The 15,287-nt window shown below is 41.3% G+C and overlaps 1 protein-coding gene across 1 annotated transcript in view; it reads left to right on the forward strand.

Annotated features, from left to right (window-relative positions):
• The window catches only part of PMS1 (PMS1 homolog 1, mismatch repair system component), an 89,087-nt gene that overhangs the window by 43,872 nt on the left and 29,928 nt on the right, over nucleotides 1-15,287 (forward strand). The window contains exons 6-8 of the mRNA XM_074967773.1: nucleotides 2,574-2,690; nucleotides 13,441-13,563; nucleotides 14,450-14,593. Coding sequence (XP_074823874.1) covers nucleotides 2,574-2,690; nucleotides 13,441-13,563; nucleotides 14,450-14,593 — 384 coding nt within the window. The remainder of the gene's footprint in view (nucleotides 1-2,573; nucleotides 2,691-13,440; nucleotides 13,564-14,449; nucleotides 14,594-15,287) is intronic.

The raw sequence follows: 15,287 nt of genomic DNA on the forward strand, positions 1-15,287 counted from the left end.
TTTGGTCACACACATTTAAAATATATCTAGTAAAGATAAATTGCTTGGCACTTTTGATCACTTAAAATGTAGATATAACTCAAAATAGAAGCAGTAACAAATATGTTTTTTTAAAGAGGAACTCTAAAGGGAAAATTCTTTCCTCACTGCTTTGAGGATGTTTATGGGGCAGGGAGTAGAGATAGGCACAGGGAGGAAGAATTTCCCTCCTCCACTACTCACTCTATGAAGCATCAGCAATACCACTTCAGAGCTGCTGCTAAATCCGCAAGGCAGCCGTTGTCCTTCTGTCTACTGTGCTCGCCTTTCAGTAGCACAGTGGAAACCTCAGTGGAGCCCCTATGGAATTCCTAGAAACGTGGCTCTTCTCATCCCACTGTCCACCACCAGTGAACCAAAGCCACTAAATTCAGGGCTTTTCAAGCTTGCAGTGGAAGGAGAAGGTGATGGTCACAGTGCCCCTTATGACTATATTCTTATACTTTTTAAGTGAGTTAGACTCAAGTAGCAAGTCCAGCAGTCCAAATGGTGCTCAAAGTGTTTGATGTGTAATTAGAAGAAATAAAGACTGGGGAGCAATTGTAGTCTCCTATATCTGCAGTCCTGCAGCCTGAACATTCCATCTGTTGTGCAGAAAGCGAGTATCATTTTTACAGGAATTCAGTGTTCTTCAATGGAATGCACCCTGCAAGGCAAGGAAATACCTTGGAGGACAGGTGGGATTTTAAGGTTCTGTATTTATTTCTTGAGGTTGTAGGTATATTTGTTGCTCACTTACCATATTTTTAAATCCTATCCGGTACTTGAATACTATGAACTCACTTTGTATTTCTTGGATTCCTTGCACATATTAGGACACTTTAAATTCAGCATTGTAACGCAAAGGAATTTCAGGTTAAATCTAACATTTTTTTAATCTTAATTTATCCTGTTGTGCTTAGGTGCTGAAGCACTTGGGGAATGTTGCACACTAAAATACATTTAGATGCAGCTATTTGATGACTGTAGTCAACATGAAACACTGGTTAAAGTCTATGTATAATTATAAAGATGTTTAGTGCTCACTAGGAGGGGGGATTAGTCAGACCATTCCCATTAATTTCAACCTGAGGTGTGTGGCTAAATCCTCTAGTTTACTTTGAAAACCTCAACTAAGGTATGTCAATAATGTCTGTAACAGATATTTGCTGAGAGACTAATGGTTCTGAGGGAGCTCAAGCTATTGTAGTTTGTCAAGTCATTCATCTGTGGATTTGTTTACACAAACACTTAGTTTGTGGCAAGCTGGGATGTAAATCTACTTGTCACTAGCTTGCTGCATGCTAAGTGTCTGTATAGATCCTGCTGCTGTGCACTAAAAGTTCTCTAGTGTGCTTTGATCTCTCCCACTTTGAAATGGGAGTAGATTAAAACACACTAGGGAACTGTGCCATAGCATTGTCCACATGGCTAATGTATGGTGGGCTAGTGTGGGGTAGATTTACATCCCAGGTTGCCAAAAACTAAATTCTTGTAGACATACCTGTATCTTAAACTCCTGAATATGTCGCTGAACAGGATAGATGGTAACAGGAGCAGCAGTCCTTTGCGTTTTTCATATTAACTCATAGCTATCTAGGAGCAGTTTAAAAAAAAAAAAAAAAAAGCACGTAATACGTACCACCCATTTCTTCTTCTAATTTGCCCAAAAATAGGGGATTAACTAAAATGCAAGGTTCTATGTTAACATTGGCACAAAATGACAAAAGCTAAGAGGTTCAAAGCTAAGACCGTACTTCTGTCTTGGGCCTTGTCTTCTCTGGGATCTGAAATCCAGTGTAACTTATCTATCTAGTGGCTTACACCAGCATAGCAAGGTGTATAATTAATTATATAGCCTTTTTTTTATTCTTCTCAAAGCACTTTACAAAGGTGTAAGTAAGCAAGCACAATTTCCTTCTTTACACAAATAAAGAAGCTAAGGCAGAGAGAGTGATAGTTAGACACTGAGTCTAGGAACAGAAATCTAACCTAATGATTCCCAGGCCAGTGATTTATACTTTGGCCATGGTACTATAAGCATCACAACTTCTATATTATGATGCCAGCCGGTATAAAGAATATGCAAGATGCATTTTTAGGACCCCAATCTGATACAGTTACAGCCATACAAACCCACTGACTAGATGAATGCATGTGAGGGCAGAGTGGATCCATAATAAATTCTTTTACTGATTACTTCTCAGCAATTGCACAAATTTCAATTCTTGCAGAAATCCTCGTAAGTTAAAGTTACATCCATGATTAATATATATATATATATATATATATGTGGGAACAGATTCCTTCATTTTCTTGTTCTTTATTTAAACTAGGAGTAAGATTTTATGAGATGATATATCATAAAGTACTGTCACATGTATGTTCATTCTAAAGCTATGAATGCAAGAGGATCAAAGTATAGAATGTTACATGTCCTGGATAAGTGTGCAGTTGTGTATATATGTTTTCAGTCATGTAATGTTGCAGATGACTTGAGTTCAACAAACTTAAATATAATGTCAAAAATTTGACTCTGTGCCATTTTGTTTCAGGCAGTTATTTGGCAAAAGACCAGGGTGTCAGATCACAAAATGTCCTTTATGTCAGTTCTGGGAACTGCCGTTATGGGCAGCATGGTACCTTTTCAACATCGCTGTGAAGATCCTGAGGTAAATTTTTAAACATTCTTCTCCCAGCCCCCACGAAAAACCCACCAATAAAGAACAAAACCCAGCATTTAAAAGGAAAAGGCTTCTAAAATTGATTGAATTCCTTTTCTGCTCTGTCCCTAAAATTAATTGGTTTGATGACTGAAAGTGCTCTCCAAGAATCATCAAATCAAGACTCACGTGGCAGTGACCAAATGGCAGCAAAAATAATTGTGACAAATGCAGAATTACTGATTACTGTGTACTCGCTAGTGTAGGATACATGGCCTATGTGCAGGTGGGTGGCCTGTTTAGTTGTCTATACTTTCATATCATTATCATCACCATGGCATCTCAGGATCTTACAATACAGAGCGTAGAGGTATCTGTACAAAAACAACAAAAATTATTTTTAAAGGAAGATGTGCAAAATTTCCCCTAAATCTAAATTTAAAGGAGTTAATGGGTACAATTTCCAGAAGTGCTCTGCATAGATCTTACTGTGCTCCTATTGATGTTAATGAGAGCTTTGCAATTGCTGCTTCCTTTGCAGGAGATACCTTACTAATATTTTCGGAGGTATATTTTAACTCAGAAAGCCTCTGCTTGGTTGTAGATATCACTTAATCGAATGACTCGCTCCTCTCTTGTCTAGTAATGGTTAATTTTGTTCTTTATCTTGCAGCTATAAAGGCTGACTAGACTAGCATAAAGAGTATTGAAGCATAATCTGTCTAGTGAAAATGGTTATTTAGCATGTCCGTAAGAATATTGTTTTATTAATTTGTTCATTCAGATGTCACTCTTAAACTGATCTTATGTGAACCCTCATATACACGAAGTAGGATGGTGAAACTGCTTTAGATTTTGTGCTCTCCTCTGACAGGTGGCATAGGAACAGGACTATAAAGAAACCACTCCAATGGGCAAACGCAGTATTTGTGGTATGTGGTGGGCATTCAGCATTTATGTGGGAGGACTCTGAGGCAATAAGTAGGGAATGGAATGGAATGAAGAGGAAAGTGGAAGCTATGTGAGTTCACCTGAGCGGACAAATCGTCAAACCACTAGCTGGTAGATCAGTGAGGTATTACATATGCCTTGGTTAGAACTTGGAGGAGCAAGAGAGCCCAAGCTCAGGCTTCCTAGAGGTTAGGAAATGCCAGAATTAAGGTTGCCTGTGCAACCTTAATTCAGTTCCCTTGTGCATGTGCATTTTAATATAGGCTTTAATTACATGATCACATGCTGTCTTTTCCACAAGACTGCTGCCTCATTCAGTGCACAGAATGGATGATGCTCATTTAAGGAACAGCTATTCAATATTTTGTTTTCTCCTTATTGTTCAGTGGGTGGCCCTATGCCTTTTATATTTTATGCTATTCAAACCCTGGTCTAAAGGCTGAATTGTTAATTTCCTCATTGGATTTCTATGATGTTCATCACTATATTATTTGAATGCTTCAGGAATATTAATTAATTTATTTTTGCAACACCCCATGGGGTTTGGGGATATTATTATTCTCATTTTACAAATGGGGAACTGAGACATAGAAACATTAAGGTCAAAAGTATCCACTAATTTTGGGTGCCCAATTTGAAACACTCAGGATCTGATTTTCCAGAATATTTAGCATTACAAAGTACATTATGTGTTCAAAGCACAGCTTCCATTGCATCTATGAATCATAGAGTCATAGAACTGGAAGGGATCTCGAGAGGTCATCTAGTCCAGTCTCCTGCACTCAAGGTAGGACTAGTATTATCTAGACCAGGGGTGGGCAAACTACAGCCATTTTAAGCTGGCCCCTGAGCTGCATCAAGTGGCTCAGGCCCTCTCCAGCCGGGGAGCTGGGTTGGGAGCTGCACCATGCTGCTCAGCCCCGCTCTGGTGCTCCGGCCGGGATGCTGGGTCGGGGACCACACCCCTGAGCCTCTCCCCATGCCCCAACCCCAGCCCTGATCCCCCTCCCACTCTCCAAACCCCTCAATCCTAGCCCACAGCACCCTCCTGCATCCCAAACCTCTCATCCCCAGCTCCGCCTCAGAGCCCGCACCCCCAGCCAGAACCCAGTCCCCTACCCTCACCCCTGTTCCCGCCCTCCGAACTCCTCGGTCCCAGCCCAGAGCACCCACCTACACCTCAAACTCCTCATCCCCAGCCCCACCCCAGAGCCCACACCCCCTCCCGCACTCCAACCCCAATTTTGTGAGCATTCATGGCCCTCCATACAATTTCTATTCCCCGATGTGACTCTCGGGCCAGAAAGTTTGCCCACCCCTGATCTAGACCATCCCTGACAGGTGTTTGTCCAACCTGTTCTTAAAAATCACCAATGATGGAGATTCGACCACCTCCCTTGGCAATTTATTCCAGTGCTTAACCACTCTGACAGTTAGGAAGTTTTTCCTAATGTCCAACCTAAACCGCCCTTGCTGCAATTTAAGCCCATTGCTTCTTGTCCTATCCTCAGAGGTTAAGAAGAATAATTTTTCTCCCTCCTCCTTATAACAACCTTTTATGTACTTGAAAACTGTGATCACGTCCCCCCTCAGTCTTCTCTCCGAAAGACTAAACAAACCCAATTTGTTCAATCTTCCCTCATAGGTCATGTTTTCTAGACCTTTAATCATTTTTGTTGCTCTTCTCTGGACTTTCTCCAATTTGTCCACATCTTTCCTGAAATATGGTGCCCAGAACTGGACACAGTACTCCAGTTAAGGCCTAATCAGTGCGGAGTAGAGCGGAAGAATTACTTCTCGTGTCTTGCTTACAATACTCCTGCTAATACATCCCAGAATGATGTTCGCTTTTTTTGCAACAGCGTTACACTATTGACTCATATTTAGCTTGTGATCCACTATGACCCCCAGATCCCTTTCCACAGTACTCCCTCCTAGGCAGTCATTTCCCATTTTCTATGTGTGCAACTGATTGTTACTTCCTAAGTGGAATACTTTGCATTTGTCCTTCTTTGAATTTCATCCTATTTACTTCAGACCGTTTCATCCTATTTGCTTCAGACCATTTCTCCAGTTTGTCCAGACCATTTTGAATTTTAATCCTATGCTCCAAAGCACTTGCAACCCCTCCCAGCTTGGTATTGTCCACAAACTTTAGAAACTCTCTATGCCATTATCTAAATCACTGATGAAGATATTGAACAGAACCGATCCATGCGGGACCCCACTCATTATGCCCTTCCAGCATGAATGTGAACCACTGATAACTACTCTCTGGGAACAATTTTCCAACCAGTTATGCACTCACATTATAGTAGCTCCATCTAGGTTGTATTTCCCTAATTGGTTTATGAGAAGGTCATGCGAGACAGTATCAAAAGCCTTACTAAAGTCAAGATATACCACATCTACTGCTTCCCCCCATCCACAAGGCTTGTTACCCTGCCAAAGAAAGCTATCAGGTTGGTTTGACATGATTTGTTCTTGACAAATCCATGCTGACTGTTATTTATCACCTTATTATCTTCTAAGTGTTTGCAAATTGATTGCTTAATTATTTGCTCCATTATCTTTCCAGGTACAGAAGTTAAGCTGACTGGTCTGTAATTCCCCGGGTTGTCCTTATTTCCGTTTTTATAGATGGGCACCATATTTGCCATTTTCCAGTCTTCTGGAACATCTCCCGTCTTCCATGACTGCTCAGAACTTCTACAGATCATACCTCAGGGTCTTAATTGAGGCACCCAGCAAATGAGGAACACACAATTAGTGACCACCTTTGCTAAATTTGGTTTAAGTGACTTGCCTAACATCACACAGGGACTCTGTAGCAGAGGCAGGGATAGAATCTAGTTCTGCTGGGCAGAATTCAGCTGCCTTATCTCTGAGACTGTCCTTTCTCTTCCTGCAGTTATCTGCCTCATTCAGTACACACCTCCCAACTTTTGAAACAAATGAAGCAGGATCCCTACAGACAAGGCTCCTTTATTATACAACTCTGATTCATCCCCACCCTGATTCATCTGACCTGAGCACTGAATGAGGCAAGCATCTTTTTGGAAAAATATCATTTGATCATGTAATTGAAGGCTGTACCATACTACACATACACACACACACACAGAAACAGAATTAAGGTTGCACAGCTAACCTTCATTCTGGCATTTCCTAACTTTTGAGTGCTTCACTTTGCAAACTTAACATTCTTTTAACTGCGTGGATGTGGGTGTATAATTTCCTAGATTGTTTAAACAATCAAAATGAAAAAAACAGATTCTCCGTGAAGGAATGCAAGCCAAGATAGGGAAAGAACAGGTTAAAGAATATTTAGATAAGTTAGATGTATTCAAGTCAGTAGGGCCTGATGAAATTCATTCTAGAGTACTTAAGGAATGGCTGAAGCAATCTTGGAACTGTTAGCAATTATCTCTGAGAACTCCTGGAGAATGGATGAAGTCCTAGTAGACTGGAGAAGGGCAAACATAGTACCTATCTTTAAAAAGGGAAACAAAGAGGACCCGGGAAATTGTAGACCAATCAGCCTAACTTTGATACCTGGAAAGGTACTGGAACAAATTATTAAACAATCAGTTTGTGAACACCTGTTGGATAATAAGGTTGTGAGGAATAGCCAGCATGAATTTGTCAAGAACAGATTTCCTTTTTTGACAGGGTTGCTGGCCTAGTGAATAAGGGGGAAGCAGTAGAGGTGATATATCTTGATTTTTAGTAAGGCTTTTGAGACCATTCCACAGGACATTCTCATAAACAAACTAGGGAAATATGGTCTAGAGATAAAATTACTATAAGGTAGGTGCACGCCTCGTTGAAAGACCAGGCTCAAAGAGTACTCATCAACTGAGAGGGTCTTGCAAATGTCTGTCCTGGGTCTGACACTATTCAGTATTTTCATTAATGACTTAGATAATGGAATGGAGAGTATGATTATAAAATTTGAATATGACACCAGTCTGGGAGAAGTTGAAAGCACTTGGGAGGATAGGATTAGAATTCAAAACAAATTTGAGAAACTGGAGAATAGGTCTGAATTCAACAAGATGAAATTCAATAAAGACAAGTGCAAAATATTTCACTTAAAAAGGACAAATCAAATGTACAGCTACAAAATTTGGAATAACTGGGTAGGTGGTAGTATTGCCAAAAAGGATCTGGGGGTTATAATAGGATCAAAAATTGATTGAGTCAACAGTGTGGTGCAGTTGCATAAAAGGCTAATATCATTCTGGGGTGTATTAACAGGAGCGTTGTATGTAAGACGTGGGAGATAATTGTCCTGTATTCGGCACTGGTGAGACCTCAGCTGCAGTACTGTGTCCAGTTCTGGGCACTACGTTTTAGGAAAGACGTGGACAACTTGGAGAGAGTCCAGTAGAGAGCAACCAAAATGATAAAAGATTTAGAAAGCGTGACTGTGAGAAAAGATTAAAAAAACTGGGCACATTTAGTCTTGAGAAAAGAAGACTGAGGGGGGACCTGATAAGTCTTTGTATATGTAAAGGGCTGTTATAAAGAGGATGTTGATCAGTTATTCTCTATGTTCACTGAAGGTAGGACAAGAAATAATGAGCTTAATTTGCAGCAAGGGAGCTTTAGGTTAGATATTAGGAAAAACTTTCTAACTATAAGGGTAGTTAAGTTCTGGAATAGCCTTCCAAGTGAGATTGTGAAATGTCCATCATTGGAAGTTTTAAGAACAGGTTGGACAAACACCTGACAGGGATGATCTAGGTTTACATGGTCCTGCCTCAGTACAGGGGGCTGACCTGATGACTTGTCAAGGTCCCTTCCAGCCCTACATTTCTATGATTCTATCATGTGGCATCATATTGAGAGCCACATGAGTCATCAGCAGGGTTGGAACCTTTGGATCCACTTCACCGTCCCCTCCCACTTGAGCTAAGAGAGTAACTGATAGTAGTAGTAGGTTGTGATCCTCTATGGACCAGCACTAAAGGGGGATGATAAGCTTTGCCCGAGAGTTTTACATATGTTTACTTATGTTAGAGGAATTGTGAGACTCGGGAATCTTGGGTTCCATTTCAGACTGTGGAGGGAAGTACGCTCTAGTAGGCACAGGTTCTTCTGCCTTTCATTCCAACCTGTCCCAGTCTTGTCTTGCCTTGCTCCCTCTCCTTGTCTCATGTACATTCTCCTTACCAACCTGTTGTCTCCACTCTGAGGTTTCTCATCCCAGTCTGTCTCATTGCCAGCAAGTCCTAGTCTCCTCTTCTGGACTCCCAGTCCTAGTCTCCTTGCCCAGCCATTCCTAGTTCCCCTCTCCCATTTCCTCATCTGATCTGTGCTGCCCACCCCGAATCCAGGCATCCCCATGCTCACATACCCCATGGGCTCCCAGTCCCACTCTCCCTCACTGGACCTCCTGTCCAGTCTCAATATTCCACCAAGCTCTTTGTTCCAATCTCTTTGCCAGCCTGCCCCAGTTCTTCTTCTGCACCCTGGCTTCTTGTGATCTCTCATTCTCCCTTATTCCTATCACCTCCTCCCCACCTTACTAGTTCCCAGTCTCCCCCATCAACTCCCAGTTTCCCTTTCCCCCACCAGCCTCAGTCTCCCCTCACCAGGTTCCTTGCCCCATTCTACTCCTTTCCCTCCCCCACCAGGTCCAGCTCTTGTGTCCTCTGCCTTTGCATCGGGCACCCTCCACTTCAGTGGCTGCCTGGATGTCAGCAGGGCATTAAGAGCACAGGAGAGGCGGGCTCCCTGCTCTCAGTCCAGCTGCTGGGTCTGGACCTGGCCCCAGCATGGCCCAGAACAGTTGGGAACTGCAATTGCAAGGAAAGTCATCCTCAGCCCATACCTGGAGGATGCCCAGTGTGGACAGAATCTTTGAGGAATTAAACTGTGATCTAGAAAGTCTCTACTGAGCATGTGCAAACTGATTTTTTTCCATAGTCTTCTAACTTGACCAAATTTGGGTGAATTTTCATGGGGGTTGCAAAAGGCACATCCCTGACTCAAAGACCCACCCATCAAATCTAAGGTCCCAAAGCATGGGTTGGCTAGAGCTTCTTAAAGAAAGAGCTCACCATAATTTTTTTAAAATATGTTTTTCCCTACCTCTCTCCTCTGAATGAGCTGAACCATGTTAGGTGAAATGTTCCCCAAAAAGTCAGATGCAACCCAAACAAAGTTTTGCAAAGTTGTAAGCAACTTGAAAAAAGGGTCATATAATGGGAAGTGGGGCTACAAACCCCACCTATAATAATATAATAAAATAATCGTGTCACTTTAAACAACTGGTTTAACTTAAAATCAAGATTCCTTGCTTATCTGTTTTTCTAAAACTTTGTATTATCATACATATGTATGACATACCTCGTATCATATTTAATAGGTGACAATTTTACCAGGGCAATCCAGTTTTAGAAATCTTCACTCATTAACTCTGTTACGGTGCATGCTGACTTCCCAAATAGTTTTTGTCAAGGTTCCTTCCCCACTCTGAACTCTAGGGTACAGAGGTGGGGACCTGCATGAAAGACCCCCTAAGCTTATTCTTACCAGCTTAGGTTAAAAACTTCCTCAAAGTACAAACTTTGCCTTGTCCTTGAACCCTATGCTGCCACCACCAAGTGTGTTAAACAAAAAGCAGGGAAAGAGCCCACTTGGAGACGTCTTCCCCCCAAAATATCCCCCCAAGCCCTACACCCCCTTTCCTGGGGAAGGCTTGATAAAAATCCTCACCAATTTGCATAGGTGAACACAGACCCAAACCCTTGGATCTTAAGAACAATGAAAAAGCAATCAGGATCTTAAAAGAAGAATTTTAATTAAAGAAAAAGTAAAAGAATCACCTCTGTAAAATCAGGATGGTAAATACTTTACAGGTTAATCAGATTCAAAACATAGAGAATCCCTCTAGGCAAAACCTTAAGTTACAAAAAGACACAAAAACAGGAATATACATTCCATTCAGCACAGCTTATTTACCAGCCATTTAAATAAAAGAAAATCTAACGCATTTCTAGCTAGATTGCTTACTGACTTTTTACAGGAGTTCTGAAGAGCATTCCTGATCCGTTCCCGGCAAAAGCATCACACAGACAGACAGACCCTTTGTTCCCCCACCCCCGCAGCTTGGAAAGTATCTTGTCTCCTCATTGGTCATTTTGGTCAGGTGCCAGTGAGGTTATCTTAGCTTCTTAACCCTTTACAGGTGAAAGGGTTTTGCCTCTGGCCAGGGGGGATTTTATAGTTCTGTATACAGAAAGGTGGTTATCCTTCCCTTTATATTTATGACTGTTTTAAACAGTTAGTAACAGTCAACTAAGTCTGAATATGGCAACTTATTAACTGCCTGATTTTAGAGCCTTCCAGTTGTCTTTTAATGTTGTCCATTTGTTTCGCAGTTATTGTTTGAAGTGACTTAACTTGTGTCTAGTATTTAAAATTTAAAAAAGAAGCTGAAACATAAAACAGAGTGACATTTAATTGGATGTGAAAGAGTTGCAGAATATAATGTAAGAGAGCAGCTAGTTGTTTTTCCTGATAATGATCCAACAGACAGTTGACACCTCTTTAATTTGACCAGTGGCATTTAGTTATGTGTAAATTGTTGCTGACCAGAACACTCCAGCTTTGGCACAGAATGTTCGTTGCAGGGCTAGGGGAATGAATAGCTTGCTGAAGTGAAGTAGCTAACCAGGAATCACAAAGGGTTACACTGAAGCCAAAGGATTGATTATCTGTTCTGTTTCATATGTTTGTTAGCTTTGATTTAAGTTAATAAAAAGGCTGTGACAAAATTTTCAGTCTTGGTTCCAAAAGTTAGGCACCTAAATCAAACTGGCCTGATTTTTCAAAAGTGCTGAGCACTCACAGCTTGTAGTGCCCAGTGGCTGAAGTGGGCTAAAGGCAGACCAGAGCCCTGTGTTCAAGTGATGTGTGGGTGACATGCTAGCCAGGAAGTCTATAAGTATTAAAGGGAGTCCTGGGCAATGGCTGGATTTCTCGCAGGGGTCAGGAGCTGGGAGATCCAATCCAAGGATGTGGGTTGGCGGGATCGGTAGGCAAAGTTGGGTCAGGTAGCAAAGCAGCGTCAGGCAAGGCAGCAACTCACAGGCAATGGCCCGTTGCTCAGGCATCTTCCACTTCCTCCTGAGGACTTTATATAGTCCAGGTACCTAAAGAGAATGCTCTCTATCCAGCCAGTCTGGGGCCTTGGGCATGGTTGCAGGCCTTTAGCACTAAGGCTATTGGTCAGGGGCAGCAATACAGTGCACTGTTGTGGTGTAGCTTCTAGAGATGCTGCCTAAGGGCGTGCTGGGCTTGAGTTCAATACTGGCATCCTGACAGTGACTAGTGTTGACCTGGGGTGATGTTCAGCACACCCTTGCGGCACAGAGGCTATGTGTGCTGCCTAAGGAACCAGTGGGCTTTGGTTCAATACCAGTATGCTGACAAAGCTCTCATTGAAGTCAGTGAGAGTCATGGGTGCTCAGCATCTTTGAAATCAGGCCATTTTGATTTTAGGTGCCTAACTTTAGACGTCCATGTTTGACTATTTCACCCACGTTACAGGTAGAATACGTACAGGAGAGGCAATTGCAGAACAAGTTTCCCCACTCTGCCTGCAAGTGTGCCTCAGCCCTAAACCAAGGAAGTGAGCTAGTGGCTTAATCCCCATTCCATTCATTCCCTGGCTTCCCTGCTGAACCTGCCAACTAGCATGCCAGTTGTTGCAGAAAATTTTACAATGTGGATGATGTCTATTTGGAACTGGAGTGGAGACCAGTTTCACACAGGCAATGGTATAGCATCATGGTAGTAACATTAATGTGTGTTGAGTCTGTCTTGAATTTGAACTGATGACTTAGAGATGATGGGGCAAAGGGCCCCATATTCCATTGCTAATCATTTATCAATTCTCTGAGTTCTGGTTTTATCAAACATTAGCTTTACCAGGCAGAACACAAGGAATGTGCTGGCATCTTGAAATGAGACTACCCTAGTATCTGTATAAAAGAACACATCAGTATGCCTCAGACAGGCATCAGAATGCCTCAGGGGTTTCTTGTTTAGATGTCGTAAATTTAACATCACTTTAAAACTATGCAGCAAAGTGAATTGAATATTCATCTGTTTGTAAGACTGACCTGGGGGACCAGATGCTGGCCTTTTTAAAGCTGCTTTGTGCTGCTGGCCACACAAAACCACTTCAGGGTGTCCTAATGTGGGGGAATCCCTGGCCAGCAGAGAACTGATACAGCCTGCTTTATGTTACAGTCGCCCTGGTTTCCTCCATTGTAGAGGATGGACAAGAGCAGGAGAGGGTGGGTATGTCTGGAGCAATTCCCGCCTATGGAACAGTCATTGTAATGATGCCTCTAAAATGTACAGGGGTCAAACTGGCAACCATAGGTATCAGACGAACACAAAGGTGGCATCATGCTCTGACAGTTCCTTGTTGCAGAATAGCCCTTGAGACTGCTCCAAGGATTAGAAAGGGAGAGAGCAAAGATGGCGTAAAGCCACTTCTCTAGGCCCCAATCAACATCCCCTCCACTGCACTGAGTGACGCTGTGGTGTAGCAGAGGATCTGGGCCTAGGATTTCCCAAAAAATTCAACAGGAATAGAGGCAAAACATAAACTATTTCAGCTCTTTTTAAAGAATTCTTTTATTGATTTCTCTTTGATAATTTTGATAATGAATGTTTGGGTCATTTGAATCTTGCGCTAATTAATTTGAGTTATCTGTTTTCTTTACAAATAAAATGTGTGGGGAGACTTCTCTTATTGATCATTGTACTTGTTTTACAATTATAGGTATTTCTGTCTGGATTTCTTCCAAAACCTGAATCAGACAATTCTTTGACAAGTCTTTCAAGTTCAGAAAGGAGTTTCATCTATATAAACAGTCGGCCAGTACATCAAAAGGAAATATTAAAGGTACGATACCCCAGCTTCTAATTCAATAGAATAAGGAGAGGTTTCTAACTTTCTGCCCACAATTGATAGCTGGTGTAACTTAATTGAAGATGCAAACGTTAGCTTTTGAAAGTCTAAATGCATACACAAATTGGGTGCTTTAGGCATCTAAACACTATTATTTGCACTACAATTGATTGTGGGAACAAAATTAAAGACTACAGCGAAGCCCCTTTTTTTGTGATGGAGAAAATCAAATAATTCTCACTTGGGGCCCAAAGTTATGTGAAACTTTCTTCAACACAACCTGAAATCAGGTTCATAACCTCAGAGTCAAGTCAGAAAAGTCCTCTCCCTCCTATATCCCAAACAGGGAGAGAGACCTGGAGAAAATCTTAAGCGCAGCTAGGGTTCCACCTTCTCATTCTTTTTCTTTTCTCAAAGAAAACAATATTTATTTCAAAATATTACAACATATACATATATTTTCTTTTTTTTTTAAATTCTAAGATAATGGTGTTCAGTTGTCCTAGAAAAAAGTGCTGGATCTCCTGTCCACTTTGGGCACTGAATAGAACTGTACAGGACCTTTTTCTCCAAATGTATCAAATGCGCTACATATATTATTTCAAAAAGTTCATGGAGCCACAGTTTATACTTTGGAGCAGATTTTCTGGGATTTACATGGCACAAAGGCAGTGGAAACCACGTGCAAATGCCCTACTGAGGATTTTCCTGGTGCGCAGATCTCCCCAAAAGGACATTTTTAACTTAATTGTTTTAGTATCTTCTTTAATTGACAAAATACAATTTAAAAACTGTTTGTATAGTGTAGTATTTTGCTTCTGTACCTTTTGGGTCTATTTTATTACTTTTACTGACTTTCCTTTGTTGTATTTATCTGTAGCTGGTTCGACAGTACTATAATCTGAAGTCACATAAAGATTCTTCTCGTTCGTACCCTGTTTTCTTTATTCATATTACTGTACCTGCCTCCGCTGTGGATGTTAATTTAACACCTGATAAAACTCAAGTTTTACTTCATAATAAGGTAATTTATATTTTAATTTATTTTTAAACTGGTATTTGCTTACTTAGGCGCTGATCTTAAAAGACTTACCACGTTTAATTTTAGGCTCATGCATAGCTCATTGGCTTCATTGTGACTAATCAGGTACTTGAAATTAAGCACGTGCATTAGCCTTTACAGGACTGAGGCTTTAGTAGTTCATATATGATAGACTGCCCTTGTAACATGACTATTTTGAAAATTATTGAATCAAATGAGTAACCATTTATTTGATTTTAAAGATCATTTGTGTACTGTCGTACTAGCCCCTGTCTCAGCCATGCTCCTTTCAGAGCCCAACATCCTGAGAACATCTATACTGAGTTAGACCGTGGACCATCTAGCCCAGTATCCTATCTTGGACAGTGTCCAGTCCAAAATGCTTCAGAGGAAATGAACAGAGTGATCTGTCTCCTGCCATTCAGTCCCAGGTTCTGGCAGTTGGAGATTTTGGGACACCCAAAGCATGGGGTTTTATCCCTGGCCATCTTTTCTGATAACCATTGATGGACCTATCCTCCATGAACTTATCTAATTCTTTTTTAACTTAGTTATACTACGGGCCTTCACAACATCCCCTGGCAAAGAGTTCCACAGGTTGACTATGTGTTGTGTGAAGATGTACTTCCTTATGTTTGTTTTTTAAACCTGCTGCCTATTAATTTCATTGTGTGAC

The sequence above is a fragment of the Natator depressus genome, chromosome 11, assembly GCF_965152275.1.
Source record: "Natator depressus isolate rNatDep1 chromosome 11, rNatDep2.hap1, whole genome shotgun sequence".
In the NCBI taxonomy this organism is placed as follows: Eukaryota; Metazoa; Chordata; order Testudines; family Cheloniidae; genus Natator; species Natator depressus.